This window comes from Anguilla rostrata, chromosome 11, assembly GCF_018555375.3.
Source record: "Anguilla rostrata isolate EN2019 chromosome 11, ASM1855537v3, whole genome shotgun sequence".
NCBI lineage: Eukaryota > Metazoa > Chordata > Actinopteri > Anguilliformes > Anguillidae > Anguilla > Anguilla rostrata.
The window spans coordinates 16,892,525-16,913,159 of NC_057943.1; the positions used below are offsets into that span (position 1 = coordinate 16,892,525).

Here is a 20,635-nt window from a genome sequence, read left to right on the forward strand (position 1 = left end):
TAGATTTAGCCATTTTGGCTGAAAGGCCTGCCCCAAATATCAGCAAATTTAAGATTGATGACAGCAGAACGGGCACATGCCTACACAGGAGACAAAAGTGTGATTAACAATTGAGCCATTAAAGGCTGATCTCTGGGAAATTAAGAATAAGCCTTCTCTAATCCATAGGGATATAAACTGGTTCAGGCCACCTTTTCCCAGGTGTAGTCAGAGTACTTGCATCACAGAAGTTGCAACTCATGGTGATGCAGTGTTCTGTGCATGTTTTCACAGCGGGCAGCGGTCGCCATGCTCGTTGGAGGAAAACAAAGTGCTGGTCCTTGAAATGCCATGTTTTGCTTTCGGTCTCACGATAACACATGTTAAAGTGTGTGCGGGGGGTTGGTTTTCTCTCTGCTGCTGGTCAACCTCAGGCCTCAGCGGACGCCATACTCCCCCCCCCCCGAGCCGTGGGAGTGCAGCGGGGCTGCTCTCCAAACCACAGCTTCCCTCGGCACCGCTAGCCCTGCCTCCTCATTCACACAAGGCTCTTGTAGCCTCACGCAAAGTGCCATTTAAACACAAAAAAACTTGAAAATGAAAGAAACAGGAAAGTGGTCACGTGACGTTTTACTTATTTATTGTTGGAAACAAATGAACAAGGCTATTACTGGCAAGACGTGGGGATAAAACAATTGATATGCTGTGTTGATAATTCTGTGTGTGTTTGGCACCCCAACACAATGCTTTTGTGCAGCAGCTGATCCATCTTGATCTGGCTACAGCCATTCTGTTTGTTCTTGACCTTTGAAAGGATATTAACACTGGTTCTAGTGTAGCCTGATTGGTTTTTCTCATAAGCTGTATATGCCAGCTCATGGCTGTAGACCTCACTTAAATATGCTCTTTTCCCTCAAGTGACCCCTTAGATTGGATCTGTGAGGCATTTCTTGTAGCCCAAGAAACCACACAGAGTATTGCAAACTTTTCCTTGGTGTTTTGGAAGCTGAGTCTATTTCAGGGAGGTGAATCACCCTCACCCCAGCTTCAGTTTGGTGACTAATGTGCCATTAGGGATGTGTCTCATGTTGGTGTCACTGTACATTTACAGTATGGTGGTAGATAGTGTGATACAGTATAAAGATCTTTATATAGATTTGCTCATGTAAAATATGCAAAAATGAGATCTACTTTCTTATGGTACATATTTTATCTGTTTTATCTATGTTCTGGTGGATTGATTGACTGGTGTTTAATTGTATGTGCTGCTACTGTGGTTCAAGTTTGCTGCCTTTTCTGTCTTTTTGTATAGGAACTGCCTTGTATGTCTGCGATGGCTTAGATTTTTCTATTTTCCGGAAGTCAGAAGGTCTGCAGTGCTTAACTAAGTCCAGTGATGGTTATAAAAAAAAAAACCTCTGCAGATTGGCAAGCTATTGGACAAGATATAAATGCTGAAAGTGCCCTCTAGTGAAAGTCTGGCTGTGGGTCCTGTCTCAGCTATCAATCCATACTCCCCTGTGTGTAGAGATGCCTGTTATTTTTGCTTCACTGTAGACTAGCCATAAACTTAATGGCAGTTCCAGCCAAAAACTGCCCTATTTTATCGCTAAAAATCAATATTAATACCTACTACACTTTTGTGAGTTCAGCATTATTGTTGTAAAGAGAATGGCAGCTGTTTGTGCTCAAGATGGTGAGCTGAAATTGAAATGGTTTTGTATGCTATTTATGCTTTTTCTACTCCCATCACTATTTCACTTCCCACACAGTTTAATTCTGCCCTCCATGCAGGATACTCACGGTGTACTGTAGATGTAAGAGATATGCCATTCAGTATTCTAGATGTCAGTGCCTGTGTGGTTTTGTAGAAATAATCACAGACCTCTTCTTGTTTCCGAGTTCGCTATTTTCTGACCTTGTAAAGCTTAAGAATGATTAAATAGGAATCCATTGCTGTCTGCACCCTTCTTCCCCCTTTGACTCGAACATTGGCTGGGTGCTTCACCTCGTAAAAGACCCCAAAAATGTGCTGTGCCTGCCTGTGTGTGCAGTCAGAATGTTGTGAATAATTTAGAGCAGCCAAGGGCTCATCACAGTAGACTGTGTCATTTCCGCTCCTGTGGAGGGCTCTGAGGAAGGGTGTGATTATGTCTTCACCAGCAGGGTGTGTTCATGCAGGAAGTGAACGATGGGGGAGTCACGCTGTTCGACAGAAAGCAGCTCCGAGGACGAGATAAAGACACTGTGCTCAAGAGTCCTCAAAAATGCCCTTTATAAGGCGCAGTGTATGCGGATGGCCTTCTGGGAGATGTCTGTTCATTTGTGCGGATATTCTGTGCTACTAGCTTAATTAAAATCTAGGCTTTATGTTTTGTGTGTTGCAAGCCGGCCATTAATTCTAGCATGACTACACTTCTCTTCACTGGTAACATCATGATGTGAGTCAGGTCAGTCACCATAATGTTGTTACACAGCGCAGAGAGCCAACCGGTCTCCCAGGCAGCCTGGTCAAATTTGTTCTGTGGCAGTGTTTGGTTGAGTCTTTCCCCGCACTCTTAACAGTGACAGTCACTGACTCTGGGGGGAAAAAACAGACAATCCTATTTTTAACTGGCCCTGTCCTACATTTAGTTTAATGTTAGACTGTAGTTTTCCCTGTAATTTGCCCTTTCTCTCTCTTTGTGTGCTAATACTGTTTTCATGTTACTTAGATCTGCTTATTTTGAACTGGTTCTCAAGTAGAAATGTCCAAGTCCTACCCTGTTAATCTCCTTCAGCCTGTTAAATATTGTAGCTTAATGCTTAAAACAGTTTTTGTTGTGCCGAGCAACCTAATTCAGGGACGTAATTGGTGAAGTGCTCTTGATATTGATCTTCAAATCTTTATGTGAATGTGAGCTGGCGGAAAGGCTAGCCCATCTGGAAAACCTTAGAACAGTATTTTTATCATTCCTGCTATTAACATTTATTTCTTGTTCCTAGAAATGCCCAATTTAACATTGACATGCCGGGTTCTCAACATCTTGCCATACCACCGTAACCACATTGAGACTCCAGTTCAAAGAATACCACCCTAAGACTCATATACAGTGTCATAATCTCAGTTTCCAGTTCAATCAATCAATCAGTCAATCAATCAACCTTTATTTAATTCTTGGAAGACAGCCTAGTTGGGCTGAAATGGTTGTGTATTTTTTCACATTTCTTAGACAGCATCATCCCATCAGCTGATCAGTGCTTATGTTGGAACATATTTACCTTGTAAAACAGTACTACAGGACTGCCATTTGAGATGGTACAGATGACCCTGTGGGATTTTACAGCACTGTTTGTGAATTTGGTATCCCCCGAGCCATTATAGCCAGAAGTTCTTTCTAAAAAGCATGGGCAATATTGACCAGCCTTACTTCTCTAATATTCCCATTGGCCAGCGTTCACGCGTGTGTTCGTCTTTTCTTAAACATTGCCTTATTTGAAGATACAGCCAGGCCGGTGTGGTGATGATCCCAGCCGCAGCTGTTCACTGTCACGTTTGGGTGAGGAGGTGTTGTGGACGTTCAGGCGGCCTTGCTCAAAGGCACCACTATTAGCCTCACTGTGCCACAGCACTTGCTTTCCGTTACAAAGGAGGATTATTTCAGCGTCCCACATTTGCCCTCTGCCTCACCCTGACACCTCTGTGAGCCCTTGGGCTGCCTGCTTTTGGTTTGTTTGTGGTGGGACAACTTTTCTGTGTCCTTGACCTGTTTGCTACCCTTGTGTTTAGTATTGTTTTAACGCCACGCCTATGCACCTTATGCAGTTTATTAGAATCTGACTTTAAATGACTCTCAGATTTCTGTGTTCAGGATGGACTTGTCTCTGGAAAATTTAAACAGGTTTACTCTAAGCTCCAATACTATTAGATAATGGAGTTGGTACAGTCCTTTCAGAAGCCTTTGTGTGCCCATGGCCATGAAACTATTGCCATCTCAAAGGTGGGTCTGATTACTCAGACCTGCTGACGGTTAAAGCACGTCACAGCAGAAAGAATAGACTGGTGTGTCATGCATAGAAATTTGTTGGCAGTTTATTTGTTTGGTAGTTCATTTGTTTGAAGAAACTCAAAACTAAGGTATAAATGGTAGTATGTACTAAGGCAGATTGATTAGGCATACCTACTGGTGTTATTTAACAATTATTTGAACCAGTCATTTCAGTAGGTTGGAGTAGGCTGATTTTTCCAGGCTGATGGGCCTATGAATTGCTTATGTTATGCTCGGAAGTGATCTCCTCCAGCCAGTCTTTGCTGTATCCCTGGGGCTTGAATACATATTTCCACCACTATATTTAATCGTACTTCCGCAGCCTGGTTCTTAGAGTGAAACTCAGTTGTGTACGCTGGTGAGTGCTGTTTTGTTGCTAAATGCATGTTCAAGTTAGACTAAACACTTGGAAGTGTAATTTGCAGGGTTTTCTTAATCTATAATTATTAGCTTTTCATTGAGGGTAAATCAAAAGATATAATCAAGGTCTGAATATTTACCACAGTCCCTGTGCTGTCTGCAATTAAAAAGGCCCTTTGGCTGCTGTGATTGGTTCATATGTATACTCATCTCATCTGTGATATTGCTTTAGAGATGTTGCTGCTTTCTATGCCTTACTCCCGATCCTCTACAAATTGCGATCTTGTACAGCTAGTACAGATCCACTGATTAGCCAGGTTGGATGCAGGGCTTGAATTTGGAAATATGCTATGTTAGAGTAGGCTATATTTTATTGTGTTGTAGTTGTTTTCTTACATGTTTCTGATGTGTTAATTATGTGCAGATGAGGTTTGCTAAATCTTAGGAGATCAAATACAGTCAAGTACTGTACTTTACAAGGAATGTGTTAAACCAAAGGGTTGTAGCTAATTCCATTGGTTATTGCAATATTTTTTCCATGCATATATTTTCCAATATTATGGAAATTAAATTATTTTTGTGTGCCTTTAAATGTATAGTTTGCGGACACAGAATACTTATCATGAATATAGAGTTATGACTTGTTTATAGTTATTGTTGTAATTTCATTTATTTTGCCTTTTAAGTCAGATCGATGAAATGTCCTCTATTGTAGTGTACTGATAATAGACTGTACCATAACAATCAGGGTGCGGCTGAGTGTAGTGCTTTTCCTTTCTCGGTCTGAAAGGAAATGTAAGGTGGGTCTTCCTACAAGACCAAGATGTGTGTAGGCCTGTGGGAATAGGCAGGAGAAAAGTGGCAATGACAGTGCATGACTGGGCTACAAGCACGGCTGGGCTGAGGGGAAAGACAGGAATTTCCAGAGTGCAGAGTAATGAAAGGCTTCAGGGGGGCAGCCTGAGCTCTGACCGCTGTTGACAGCCAGGTTAGTGGGGGTGGGGTGGGCGGTCACTCGCAAGGAGGAGGTCTGAAGAGAGGAAATGACAGGGCAACACACCTCAGGGATGTGAACTATGCAGGTCGCTCACTCTACTTATCTACTGTATATAGAGCCGGGGTTTCCAAACTTTTCTGATCCAGGGACCTCCACTCTGGCTCAAAGGCATCCAAGGGACCCCCATCTTATGTTTAAATAGTTTTGTGTGTGTGTGTGTGTGTTTAAATATTTTCCTAAATGTATAGTTATTGCATATAAGTCTGGCGGGGGACCCCCAACAGTAGCTACCCTCAATAACTCCCAGTGGAATGTAAACCCCCTGTAGAAAACCTAAAACCTGGATATGGAGAACTACTATGTGCACACATGAAGCCACATTTTGTGACACTTAACTTTTGTTTTACAGTCTTGGCATGTCCGTGCCCGGAAATGCTCAGAAATGTCTGAACATTATGGTCCTGGATCGTCCCCTTGTTGCTCGGACTGGCCTGTTAGTGTTAGCTTTGTTACTGCAGCCCTGCAGTGAAATCCACTATACAGCTAAGAAGCGCGTGGCGGAATTCAAGCGGCGAGCTGTCCTGCACTCGAGGGCTCAGTCTCTCAAAAGGGGAATTTGATCTCTGGGTTGATCTCGCTGCTTTGAAGGGCATCGAGGCGCCACTGTGATTACTGTGACCACACGTGGGTTTCTGGGCGGAAAAAAACACACAAATAGAGCACAAGCTGTATCTTTCCACGCAATATAGCCTACTTACATACAGATAACATGGAACTTAGGAGGAATAGTGCAGCATGTATGGTATTCGGGGTTTGGTTTCATCTGTGAAATATATATTCTATTCATATAATAAATAGGTGACATTCACATTCAGTTTCACATTCTGGACCAATTGGCTCTTACTTGTCTTCAGGTATGTTGTTTTTCTGGGTTTATTGTTAACGGTTTTTTTGTGCGAAGGGCGTATTGTTGAATGGCCATTATCACCAGGAAGGTGAATCAACGAGTTACAGTAGGAAATGGAATGAAGATTTAATTAGTAATGATAGGGAGTTTTCAGCTTGCTGACTCACATCAACCCCTGGGTGTGAAGACTCCAGGAATGACTACGGTAGAAGTTACATTTTATTTTTCTATAACTCTATCAAACTGCACTCAAAGTGAGCAATGGTTGACAAAGCGCAAGAGACGGCATTTCTATTTTTACATCTCCACGTAGAAAGATCCTTTTTTTAAAGGATTCATGCAACGCGGTTCTTTGATTTTATTTCATGCCCTGCTTTCATCTGCATCGCATATTACAGCGTCATTCATCCAGTCTCTGCGTGGACAAATGAATGCTCTCTTGTTTTCCCCCAATGTACTGTGCCAATGAGCGGCACATGAAAAGGAAGCGAGTCCTAGTCGTGGTTTTTGATAAGACTGCCAAGTCGCATTCAGTGACCCTTTCATACGTTTAAAATTCATCGTCAGTAACCGGCGACTGTATTGCAGGTGGATCTGTTGGAGGCGTGTAGAGCAGGTTTGGTAGGTATGTGAGCACTGGGCAGGTGCTGTTTTCGCTCTCATGACGACAGGTTTCTGCAGTTCCGCTCAAGCAGGATCCTCCCGGTGCAGAGATGAGGAATGAAAGCCTCGGAATCACGAGAGCGCTGTCTCTGAGCAGAGTGTGAAGGGCTAAATGGGACTGGACTGTGTAATTTAGTGATCGAACTGGAAAAGGTAGATCTTGGCTCGGTGGTAAGATGCTTCCTTTTCTTTTTCACCACGGGAAACGGTTTCATGCGTTCAAATACGTTTTTACCTTTTTGCGTTTGCTCAAGTTCATGTAGGCTAACTTTTTGAAATTACAGTTCGTGTTTAATGTGGTCTGTTACAACAGCATGGGGCGCCAAATGTTTCGTGCTAAATTTCGTACGCAAAATGCTTTATGTGCACGAAATGTAACGTGTTATATTGGCGTCCCATACACGAGTGGGGTTAACGACAGTACTGTTGAAACATGGATGGTTTTGGCGAAGTGGCCACCGTATTGTCACACTCCTCAGTACCGGCATGTTTCTGTTGACAGTTGTAATGTTTGTTCTTGCCTCCTCGGTTTCCATGGTTACATCAGATTTCTGTGAATAGGCACTTTGAAGTAAACCAGCCCCCTTGCTTTTCTGCAGAGATGTTGGTTATTGTTTGTACAGCCTACGCCTTGATCAGTTAATTGTCACATGGCTCTGTGTCAAGCACTGGTCAGCTGTTGTTTTATTTGTTACCAGCATGGCTGTGATGGTGCAGTCTCTTTTTTTATTTAAAGATTTAAATATATAGTTAGTTATAGGGTACTGGTTTAAATGGTAAATTAAATTAATATCAAGGGGTCGATCAACATTTCTCCTTCACTTTGAATAACAGTTAAAAGCAAGTTTTTTCGCACAGTGAAGTTCAGCTATCCTTACAACTAACTCACCAACTGAGCTTGTGACTAAAATTGCATATTTAAGTCAAAGTTAAGGGCAAATGTTGCTTGAATACAGGTTTCTTATGGAGAATAATGTTTATTAAATTTATTAATATTAATAATGTCTTAATAACAGCCTGAATACAAGCAAAAAGCTAATATCAAAATTGTGTTTACTACACAAATACAAGATTCTGCCTCTGGTGACATCAAAATGAAAGATGTAGCCTACTGTATGAGCTGATGTTTGTGAGAATGTGCATGGCTTGTGCCAAATTCAATTTGACTTTACAAATGTGCTTTTGGAGGCTGCTGCTTTTTTCTCTCACAGTGTCTCTGTATTACTGTAATTTGCATTATGGGGAGGCGACTTTGTACAGTCTTTTACTTAGTCATCATTGAGGGCTGTTGTGCTCTAACAGGACTTTGTCAGAATGAATAAGATTAGGGCTGTATACTGTACGCTAAGAGAATATGATAACAATGTTATAGCATACATATTTGTTCTCATTGGCACACACGCTCACCGTGCTACACAAACACTGCACACAATGAGCAATGCTTTGTAGATTTCACACACTTGCTCTACCTATGCTCTACATAGAGTAGAAAAATCAATTTTGGAAAATGATCCTAGCTTCAGCAGATAGATACATAATGCTATATTGTGGATATACGCAAAATGATTAAATATATTATCACCTGTGTTTAACATAGCCTTTAACATAGTGTTCATAAATAAAACACTTTGGATCGGTTTTCCTAAGGAAATATTATCATCGCAAAACATTTGCTATATTGCGGCTGTGTTGCAGTCGCAGGTACCGACACAAAAAACGACCGATTTACCTAGACTTGTTGTATTTACGCAATACATTAATTCACCGCCCTCATTAGCAATTTTACCTTAGGAGACACTCATACAAGAAAGGTCAGAAACAAAATGGGATGCTTACACGTCCAGATTACAAGGCGCTAAGAAATGGATACGGAGCTACCACGCACAAGCGAGAGAACCACAAGAAAAATAAAACTAGGAAATAGGTAACAAGGTACAGCTTCGCAACGCTGTATTATAACGTAGGAATACACCAACGGAGACGATATCATTTGGAGTGACGTCATGTACAAAATTAATTCATGAGGTACAATAAAACAGTTGAGAATGTAAAGATGTAAGGCAGTATACAGAAAGAGAAACCTTATCAGGGCAAAAGACACATATGGTGGTCCAACTAAGGAAAAAATATAAACATTAATAGAACAGGTGGAAAATCCCTGCAAAGTGAGAAAGCCGTGGGGGTGGACGGAATAGACAAGGATTAATTTGTAATGGGAGGGGGCCACACAGTGTCTAAGGTATCACAATTCATTATATAGGCTTTCCTATTGAACTGCATTTTTACTAACTGCTAACTGCTAGCTGGTAACATCAATAGAATTCTTGCATCCTTTCAATAAAACAAATGTAATTTCATATTATATCTGTAGTTAAAGAGGAGTGATTGGTTGAAATGTGTTTTAAATCCAGTCTTTCCAGGGTGTTATGCATCTCCGCCTCATGCAGCCCACAAGGGAAACTAATTTGTCTGCGAGGATGTGTGTAGCTACAGCCAAGCACCCTTCTCTAGAATCCTGTGTATGAGCTATAGGCTGTAGGCTATCAGTGCAAATTACTGTCTGCTTTCAGGAGTTCTAAAAATTCTCATTAATGCATGCTTTAGTAAATTAGACAGAGAATTCTTAATTGGCCTAATTTACATAGTCTTCACCCTGTTTTAGCATGTCCACTCATGGAAAACAGATGCATGAACACATTTAACTCTGCATCAAAAGGAATGTCGCAACCACTTAATAAATCCGACATAAATATTGTGACCTTGTAGCAACTGCTTTTGCATCAAAAACGCGGTCGCAATCCTTCAGGCCCTTGACTCTTTGCATTTCTTGAATTTTGGAAAAAGCTTCAGATCTTCAATGATTTTGTCCCCATGCGCACTTAGATGCATCTAGTTTGGAAGCTCTCAGAAAATCATTACTGAAGTCCGCTCCCCCAGGCATGACTCTGAGCTATTGATTGTGCTCTGCTCCCATTGCTGGCTTCCAGAGCCTGATAAAAGCGTTTTGGGAAACAGACGTTTATGTGAAGATGCTTCACTTCCCTTTGTAGGAGCCCACATTTGGTTTTTGTCATTGTTCCAGTGGCTGAGGAGTTGTGTAAAATGTATTATTATATCTATTATTATATTGTCTACTATGTATTTGATTGAAATATATTCTTGTTCTTCAGGTTTCACTATTTAGATTTAGATTTTTCATTTGAAATGCAATTTCTTTCCAAAATATTTAGTAGTGAAACATGATTAATTTCTCTTTCTACTCTCGTATTAACATGTGAGGTGTCCTAAGACACTTAATTCTTGATGGAACCAAATTTTCTCCAAAGAGGCTTATTCCAAGTAATATGCTGTATGTAGCAAGCATACATCAATCATTTTTGTTTGGGTCCCCTGTTGAAATGCTAACTGAACACATTCTCTAGGTTAAATTCCAATTTTAGTGGAAACTTTTTAATGTTTCAATTTTCTGAATATTTTTATCCTTTGTAAATATACGGACAGAGTACTAAAAAGAGCATTCAAGGGCGGTTGACATATGACCAGATGTGGATTTTAATAAAAATGTCATCTTCAGGTTTCCTTATTCAGACTTTTTCCTCAGCTCTGTCATTGACCTCTGTCTGCAGCGGAACCCTGTGTTGTGCTAATGGCTTCCTTCTCCCATCTCCCCCAGAGCTCCCTCCCTCCATCGTACAAACTAAGTGTGGGCCTGCGGACTCCCTAGTGCTTGGAAGGATCGCTGTCCACCCCCCCAGACCATGTCACAGCCATACGACCTGGAGGCACTGCTCCGAGCCTGCCACCCCATCAAGGAGGCCCCCCGTACAAAAACCCCAAGGTGCTCCTCTCTTCAGTTCTCCCTCTAGCCATGTCCCCCTTCTGGAATACTCCCCCCATACTCTGCACTGGCATAAATTAATCATGACTCCTTAACTCACCTAGGTGCTTGATGATGTGTGTTTATACAGGCACAGTTGGGCATATGCTGCAGCAGCCTCATTTGGTATTTTTTCCCATATCAAAAGAACCCCCCCTCCCCTGAAGCCACTGGCTGCTTGAAAGCTTTTTGAAAGTCTAGTTTGCATAGCTCATTAGGGGCCATGTCACATAACGCCAGAGGGCTACTGATTCTCCATGGATCAGTCTGTTGGATTTAATGTCTTCAGAGGGGAGAGCTACCCTTCATGACACACACACACACATATACAAACGTACACTCTCCCTATCCCAGGACAATGGCAGCAGAGGATTTTGTTTGTGAGGTGGGTTTAAGGCTCTGTGTGTCTCCAATGTGTACACCATACTACTACACAACACTCAAGCTGTTGGTGTTGAAACTGGTTCCATTTTCTGTTCTCTTACTTTTCTCACCATTTATTCAGGTGAAATTGGTTATATTGCATCCTTAGTTACCCTCTCTTCCAATTAAATCTCCACCTCATGCTTGTCTTTAGCACAGCTTCCTTTATGGCTGCGTCGTGTTGGTCTTCTTATGTTTGTTTTTTTTGTCTGAACCATGTTGTTGCATTCATACCATAATAAAGTACCTTTAAAGTCATTTTCTTTAACCGTAAATTAAACTACATCATTAGATTTTGCTGAGTAACTTAGGTCTCTTTGCCAAATCAGTTTACCTGTTTTTTTTTTTTGTTTTTTGTTTTTTGTTTTTGGTGTACGTGTATAATTGGTCTATACACACCAGGAAGGAGGAAGTGAGGAGAAAAACCTCCGTGAAGGGCTTCCTGAAACACCAGCTAGTTCCAGCGTTCGTCTTTGCAAATAGAATGTATTGCGAAGAATGGTTGTGAAAAAGGCCCAATGCTTAGGGTGCACACAGTAAAAGCACTTTTGCTGTGGCCCAGCTCCCATGGAAAGAGGACCTTTGCTCAATGTGACATGACACTTCTGCTCTTGTGAGGTTTTTTCTGAGCCTCTAAAACCGCAGTGACTTACAAACGCGCACAAGCTTCAGCATCCTGTTGAGAAACGAGGAAGCGGCTTCTCGCACAAGGACTCGCTCGCTCAGCGCTGGGTGGAACGCTGAAGCGCCTCGCCGTTCCTCGTCTCTCACGGCCCTCTGGGTATTTTTTTTAAGCATTCCGTCGTGTTGAGAGGATCCGGAGGGATGGAAGCGTTCTCGCTGGGGTCTGGCCTAGCTCGCGGCGAACAGAGAGCGCAGGTCTGGTGCTGAAGCTAGGGAGGGCTGACCGTGTCTGTCTCTTTCCCTCCCGCAGTGCCTCCTAAACCCACTCACCTGCTTGGACAGGGGCCGGATAAGCAGCGCAAGTGGATTCCTCCTGCGCCATCTCGACCCCTGCCTGCCACCCCGCCGAAGCCCAGCAAGACCCCCACCCCTCCGGGGAGGGGGGAGGAGAAGGAGTCCGTCAAAAGTGTCTGCCTCCTCATTGAGAAATTTGAAAATTCCAGGTAAACAGGCTTGCCTTTACATTTATTTTGCTGGGTAAATGCTGCATATCACTAGTATTTATTTTCATTTTTATTTTTTATTACTGGGGGTTTGGAGTAGTTCATTTTGTTCATTCTATGGTTAAGATAAATGTCTAGTATTGAATTTAATTTTTTTTTTTTACTTGGGTTTGATTACTGAAATTTAAAATTGAGACTTGGAATTGGGAATAAATGCTGTGGATTTCATGTGCATTGATGGCGAGAGGTGTAATGGTGATAAAGATTAATGACACTTGTTACTAGATTAGCTGTTTAATCCCTCTTAACCCTGAGCACTGCACTCTGTGGTATTGCCGAGATAAGTACTTGGGGAGGAAAATGAAAACTGAATCTACAATCTTAGTACTATTAATTCTAAAGTTGTTGATTTGTTTTAGAGTTTAATACAGTGCCTTAAAAATAAGCCTGTAACCACTTGCGTACAGCATTGGAGCAATGTGCACATTTAGTTTTGCTAAATCTGTGATGCGTTTGTGTACAGCCATTTGTCTTAGAGGTTCTGCCCTCATTGTAAAATAATCCAAATGCACAAATGGATGTAATGTAGCCCAAAATATGTCTGTACCAGTATATATTCTATATCAATAAACAAAGTACTGAACTAGTATAAGCACTAATCAGCTGTAGAGTTGAGCACTCATTTCTTGTGCCCTAAAGCAATTTGAAAGCATCATGTTTTTAGGCCTTGCTCCCGGAATAATAGACAAAGGATTACACTAGACTGAGTACCACACTGATGAAAGTAGTAATTAAAATGTCTCTGCCTTTAAATTATGCTATCACTGTCTCTCCAAAAAAAAAGTCAGATCAGATATTACCAGAGCATCCACATCAGCTTGCATGCTCACCGACAAAGTCACATGTTGGCCTGATTTTAGGTCTGAAAGCCTTGAAAAATCAGGCCAACATGTGAATGCAAGCCAAAGACTGAAAACAATGTTTATGGGGGCAATATTGTTGGCTCAACTGAAATAGCTCACACTTCGCTGTGGGATTGTTGAGTATTGTAGCAGGTGACAAAAGCCTGCGTTTTGCCAATATTTGTGTGACATCATGGAACTTTTCGTTTGCGTGGACCAGAAAGTACGTGTTTATACATTCACCCAGAATGTCATGCTACAACATCAACAAGCCCTACTTATCTTATGGATACTACTGGACAAAATGTATACATTTCCCCTCCCCCTCTTTTTTGTTCTCTCCAAATCACAATGGCCTCTTGTATTCGTATGTGCATTCCTTTGATATAATGTCCTCTTGTCAATTTGATAAGATGCATGCTAGCAGACATTTTTTTTTTTTTTTTTTGAAGTCTTTTCTTTTCTTCTTTTCACTTTGCATTTCACTAGCTGAGCTGTACACATAATGTACGATAGAGGACTGTGTAACTGGTGCAGCTGCTGTCCACAGCAGACAACAGGGGCCTGATTGACCAGAGGGATGGCACATCAACAATGAGGCACGGAATGGCCTACAGACCACAACCCAGTCAGGATTCTGTGTGGGCCACAGGTGCCTCTGCAGGCTTAAGGAACCTTGGTGTGTTTCATGACTTCCTTCCTTTCCTTTTCCAGGGTGCCAATACTTGGTGTTCACCGGAGAGCTCAGCTGCATCTGTCCCTGAGCATGGACACGGAGCCACCGGAGGCGCGGCTGGGGCTGAAGGACTCCAGCGACGCCTCCCTGGGAGATAAACTTGCACTTAGCGTCTCAGAAAGGATGGGAGACATCACAGAACTCTCTGGGTTTGGCGCCCTGCGGATCGACAGCGGCAGTGCCAGAAGTGCCGGGGACGAGATCGTTGGAGGTGCTGGAGACGCTGACGGCACAGAGAGCTCCTGTGAGCTCAATGACAATCAGGCCGCAGAGCAGAATGGGAATGGAAAAATTCCCAACAGGGACAGCGGGATCGACAGCCCGTCCTGCACCGTGGAGGGAGAGGTCTTCCCCAACGAGGACGCCATCGACGAGGAAGACCAGAGTGTGACAGAGACAGAGACGGAGCTGGAGAGCGAGGCCAGGGCCAGCATTGCCATGGGCAGTAAGAGGGACTCCACGCAGGACGAGGACAGTGACATGGATGAGATCAGCAGTGGGGAGCAGGAGGGAGCAGAGGGGCCAAAGAGTGAGCAGTCCTCTGAGTCGTCCAAGGTGAGTCCGGAGGCTCTGGACTTTTTTTATAGAAGCTGCCATGTTCCCTCTCCTCCTGCTTTGCCTGCGGGTTGGAGACCGTTACCATAGAGCTGTGCTGACCATGATCCCTCTGTGTCATGAGTTGAAGGTGACATGGGCAAAACCGGTGCTTTGACACAACTGTCCATTTCACATCTCTGTATGCTAATGAAGTGGTGTAGGCACTATACGGAAGTTGTGCCTGTGACAGGTCTGTGATATCTGTCTGGCGATATATCTGTCCTGTCATAACGCTTCTCTTTGCGGTCTGCCCCATTTTACTTCATTTATATTATTATTTTGCACATGTGGCTTTACATGCACCTCCATGGTGAAACCTTTTGCAGTGCTGATGTGCTTTGCAACCCCTTCTGACTGATTATGTCTCATTGTGGTTCAGACTTTCAAATTAGTACAGTGGAAAGAAGTTTAATCAATGTGGTCGTCATTCATTTCAGCTGCCTTTGGTTTGAGTTGGTAGAATATTTTAAGCAAAGAACTTGGTAATAATAGTAACATTCAACACAACAGTGTATGTATGTTTCCACTGCTTATTTTTGTGGTAGTATGACTAGCAGCATTTCTTTAAAATATAGACATGATCTACTATCATTTGTACTGTTACTACTCTCAATAACAGTAGTCCAGTCTGCAGTTTTAAATACACAAGTACTGAAAGTATCACACATAAATGTTACAAATGATTTGAAGTACAGCAGTTGACTGATATGTGCCTGTCTGTTGTGTTTCACAGGCTAACACACAGTAGAGGGTAGTTTTTGCTAGTCCTAATTTTAATGCTGTATTACCAAGCATGCCCAGTTAGAAGCACAGCAGGACCTTGTGGTCTCTGCCCATGCCCTGTGTATTGTCAGCAGCTGATATTGGGTTCTTCCCACTTTTCTTTGGGGAAGGTCTGAACAGGAAAGCACTTGTGCCACAAGATTATTTTTTTTGAAGCGTCGAGCCGTCTTCGTTTGACGTGCTTAGTTTATTTTTGATGACACCAGAGTCACAGAGGAAGTGGTTTGGCTTTGTACAGCACAACACTAAAGCATGCACCATCACAGTAAAATAAGAGAGAGAGGGATATTTGTGTTTCTGTGAGTGTATTTGTGTTGCTGTGTGTGTGTGTGTGTGTGAGAGACAGAGAGAGAGAGTGTACAGATGGCCGTTTCTGTCTTCCGTGCTTCACCTTTGGTCAGAGAGCCTGTTTCACATCTCCTCTCGTTTCCTCCTGCACTCTGCTGCTGCGTGCATCTGACCAACATTGCAAAACTCGCCCGACACACGACACCTCCGTCACTGTGCCCTGGTGTGTGTGTCTGTTTTCTCCAGCATTGACATAAAATCGATTGACATAATTAATTCTCGCCTTTGCACCTGAAATGAAAGACAGTACAGTATCTATGTTATGTGAAGTGTTTGTCCCATTAGGTCGTATTATTGTTTTTTTTTTTGTCAAATGTAAATTTGTAGAATGGACTGATGCAAGAAATGCCCCTAATTGCCTACTCCAGTCAGTCAATCCAAGTGTTGTGGTTTCTCAGATGAGCTCCATTATTGTTCAGACATACAGGAGTGTTTCCTACCCACAAAGCACACCACGCTATTATACACCATTTTGACTTACAGGTGCACTCCAAAGGTGGCTAGATAGTTTTTATTAGCGCAAACCCAAGGAGAGTTTTTGCTTGGACCAAGCACATATTTATAAACATTATAAAGTTTCAAGCAAATAATTGGCAGTAAGTACTGCCTGTAACACTGACAAGGCTCAGTGATTTGACTGACAAGCGTCCTGTAATTGGGGTTACTGTGATCTTGTACAGTCTGTAACTGACTCAGGGAGCTAACTTTGCGCTGGACTAGTGCAGCTCGTGTGCTGACAAATTGCAATGGTTACGCCATCTCCACCTTTGTTCCCATTGGTCCAAAGCTAAAAGGGGGCAGCTTTACTCATGAGCCACCAATGGAGCAAACAGCAGTTTAGTGAAGCAGGATAGAGAAAAATAATGGCAGGACTTGTCAGTTAATATTTTAATGTTACTATTTGTGGTGTGTGTGTGTGTGTGTGTTGGCTTGGGGTTAGGAGATTTTTGCATATAAGGACAGGTCTTGGATATTAGTGTACCTTATGGGTTCACAGTGCTGGGCAGCTTCACAGGTTACTTTGTTCTTCCCTACAGTTCACAGAGTCCCAGAAACTGCTCAACATTGCCAGGGAGCTCCTGCACACAGAAGAGGCCTACGTCAAGAGGCTCCACCTCCTGGACCAGGTAAATATGCTATTTCCTGGCCAGTCATATGAGCATGCGCACATACTCAAATATATAAAACACCAAACGGATTAGCACCCTACCTCACAGGCCTCATGATCCCTTTCTGTCCCTCGTAGTACACTCTATGGGTGCATTCAGTGCCATGGCCCCTGTGCTCTGGAATTCCCTCCACCCCTCAGTCAGAGAGTTCCTGGCCATGTTTAAGTCTAGACTCACCTGTTTGCATTGGCTTTCAACTGATATGGACTTTTTAAAAAAATTTTTACTTTTGTCACTCTTCTACTTGAATTTGTATAATTGTCTTCTTCTGTAAAGAGTGTTATGAAAATTGCTTTAAATAAAAATTATTAATTAATTAATTTTTATATATTATTATTTTTTGTTTATTCTGTACATTATACACTTTTCCTGGCCCAACCCTGTCGGGTGTAGACAGTTTTTGTTTTGTGCATCTGGCCCAAATAACCAGCTCACGTGTTTGCCAGTAGCATTTCTCATCATGATAAGCACTAATCTGGATTTAAACCCTTACCTCCATGACCCGTGGAGAAATGTGCTTTCTCTTAAACCCAGGATTAATTACTGTACTGCACAGACTTTATCATTACTGTAAGCTGGCTGGCCCAAATCCTTTGTTTGCTTTTCCTGTTCTTTGAGCAAAATGCAAGTTTTTATAATAGTTTGTGTCTTGGTTTGCCTTCCGCTAAGGTGTTAATTGCACATTGATGTTCGAACACAGGTAATCTTTTCATTGTGGAATCCTGTAAAATGCAAGATGTGTAGAGCTGTCATTTGTGTTATTTATGTCAAATGAGAATGAAAAATGTAGTAAAATTTTTATGTGCAGTGAAATGTATAATTCAGTGTCAGCTGCCCTTGCAGTGTTTTCATGACATAGGTCACCGTGAATAGTCATTTTTGAAGTGGCAATCAATTATCATTTTTACTGTGCAGTAGATGTAAGAGCATAGTAGTACAGTACATTGTGTTTTTATTGTCCAGTGTCCAACACTGCAGTTTGCTTTGGCATTCGTAGTGGAACATGGAAAACAGGGAGGTGACACGGCGGAGCTACTGGATGCTTTGTGTGATAGTTGAAGACATGTCGTAGGGCTGGTATGGATCCAGCTAATTATGAAAAGCAGATAACATTATAACCAAGTGACTGGAAACTGGTTTTCAAGTCCTGTATGTTGAGCTTAGCAGTGCTGTAGTACACTGTTTAATAAGAGTCATTAAACTTGTTCAAAGGAGTGGTCCTGTTATGTGAGAACAGTGAGGTGTATCATTGCAAGCCTGTTACTTATTCTCTTTCTCTCTCTGCAGGTGTTTTGCACTAAATTAACAGGAGCCGGAATTCCGCAGGATGTGATCACTGGAATCTTCTCCAACATTTCCTCCATATACTGCTTCCACGGCCAGTTCCTTCTGCCGGAGCTGAAGACGCGGATCACCAATGAGTGGTGAGTGAGTAGCAGGCATGCTGCCACCAGCAGTACCAGTGGCAAAACTCAATTTCCCATGACCACAGCAGGCTTCTAATCCATGCAGGACACCTCGCCTCCATCTCGCCACGGTCTCCTCAGCCCAGTGTTTTGAACACAGAGAGCTACATCAGCTGTGATGGAGTGTCGAGGTGGGGGGGGGAGGGTATGCAGGAGCGGGTGCTCGCTCTGCTAGCCCAGCGGAATGGGGTCTTTATCTCTCTCCGTCATCTGCTGAGCAGATATTTACTACCAGCGTCTGCCGGACCATGTTTGGCTCTGCAGTGTAGTGTCACGGAGTGTTTATGGGAAAGAACAGACAGAAGGGACCGCCCCCATAAGATGGATGGCCTGTATTACCAGGGTTCTAGTTCACAGCATGCTGTTCACTTAGATCCACTCTCAGGTCTGGTCAATTCACAAGGCTCTTTGCATCCACCACCGTTAATGAGCCAACATGAAACTCCTTTTTTTACACTCAAGGGTTCTGTGCTTAATGAGCTTCATGAAAATATTGATTACATGAGTACTTGCACCTCATTTTTATGCAGTTGCCAGTAATGATATGATTCATGACCTTGGGTACACTTCTGTAATTTGTGTTATTCTTTAACTGGTTATGAATAACACACAAAAAATGTATATGAGAATTAAGTCGGATAGTAAAAATGACTTTCTTTTTTAACTGGTGTTTCACAGGACGTTTATTTATAAGAGGAAGCACTGAAAGGTTTTTTGTGGGTTTCTGGCTTAGAGCTTGAACGTGACAATGGCTGTGTCAGTCACTGCATGTAAATAGCATGATAAAACTGAAACATGGCTTTGTTCAAAACCAGACACACCACAAGAGCTACAGCGCACTACAACAACTCATCCAGTTCAAGCATGCGAGCAAACCATCATTACATTACAATACATTTATTTGGCAGACGCTTTTATCCAAAGCGACGTACAAAAAGTGCATTTCATGGTCATAGACAACTGCTAAACACAGGTTCAGTAAGGTACAATACTTATTTTATACAGCTATTTCTAGCCAAAAGAGGGCAGGCACTGCAATGGACTGTGCAGAGCAAATTTATTTTAGAGCTGTTATCACACAGGCTTTTCCACATCCCCATTCATTAAGAGGAATACAGCCCGCTCCTCACTAACATAGTTAAGCATTTGCTATCAGTTAGCTTTATTAAAGGTGGCAGTTTATAACATGTAAGTGTGTGTGTGTGTGTGTGTGCACGTTTGTATAATATTTCTGCCATTAGTTTGTTTGTCATTAGTTAACTGATCATTTGTGTCAGACTGTTATATGCTTGAGTTACAGTAAATGATAGCTGAGTTACTGCAGCCGGTGTTAATATTCAGCCTCTACTTCCTGTTTCACATGTGCAATGGGACCAATCTAGAACCCGGTTAAAGGGTGCATCACAATATATATTTGCTTCCGGTTGTGGCCACAGATGGTACTAGCCTGTGACTAAAAGTGTAAACATATCTATGGCTTTAGCAAATGCTGTTGATGTAAGTGCTGTTTTCCTGTCTCAAAGGAACTCCAACCCTCGTATTGGGGACATTCTCCAGAAGCTGGCCCCTTTCATGAAGATGTATGGGGAATATGTGAAGAACTTTGACCGTGCTATGGATCTTGTCAACACGTGGACACAGCGGTCCTCTCAGTTTAAGGGCACTGTTCAGAATATCCAGGTGAGAGTCTACATTGTGTGTGTGTGTGTATGTGTGTGTATGAGAGAGAGAGAAAGGGAGACTTTATTAGGCTTTGCCACAGTTTTTTAGTGTAGGTATCTTGATTTATTCTTATTCTACATTATGAAGTCAAAGGATACAATCAGTAATCTGAATATTTTTTACTCCACATGCAGTACTGTTAGATTATTTGACTCCCTCTAACACTGATTATTATTAAATATCTCAGCTGGAAAGCTGTCTGTTTCTAGGAACTGGGATGTTTTATTTGCCAGAGTGACTCAAGAATGTTTTGTAGAATGGAACTTTAATTGTTGTGATTAGTAGCACGTGATTTGTCACAGATTGCAGTTTAATGGATGTGGAGCCTTAATAATCATTACGTTACTCAAAGTGAAAGTCATTATTGTAATGTAATTTACAGAGAATCTAAGACATAATTATTTGATTATATTTATGACTATTACCTAGTTTGTTTGCTAGGTAATGCCTTGAAAGTCTATGTGGAATCATATATAACCATATATAAATTGCTACTGTCGCTCTTTTTGCAAAGCATGATCTATTCTCTAATCCACAGTCTTTTAGCAGAA

General features: G+C 42.2%; 1 protein-coding gene across 2 annotated transcripts in view; it reads left to right on the forward strand.

The window, feature by feature from the left end:
• Nucleotides 1–20,635, forward strand: part of fgd (faciogenital dysplasia) — a 54,181-nt gene that overhangs the window by 19,307 nt on the left and 14,239 nt on the right. The window contains exons 2-7 of one of the 2 annotated variants that reach the window (XM_064298307.1): nt 10,608–10,772; nt 12,169–12,361; nt 13,978–14,554; nt 16,765–16,854; nt 18,184–18,320; nt 19,886–20,042. In XM_064298307.1, the coding sequence (XP_064154377.1) occupies nt 10,608–10,772; nt 12,169–12,361; nt 13,978–14,554; nt 16,765–16,854; nt 18,184–18,320; nt 19,886–20,042 (1,319 nt within the window). Of the gene's footprint in view, nt 1–10,607; nt 10,773–11,725; nt 12,016–12,168; nt 12,362–13,977; nt 14,555–16,764; nt 16,855–18,183; nt 18,321–19,885; nt 20,043–20,635 lie in introns of those variants that run through there. The other variant, XM_064298310.1, reaches the window with a different exon arrangement.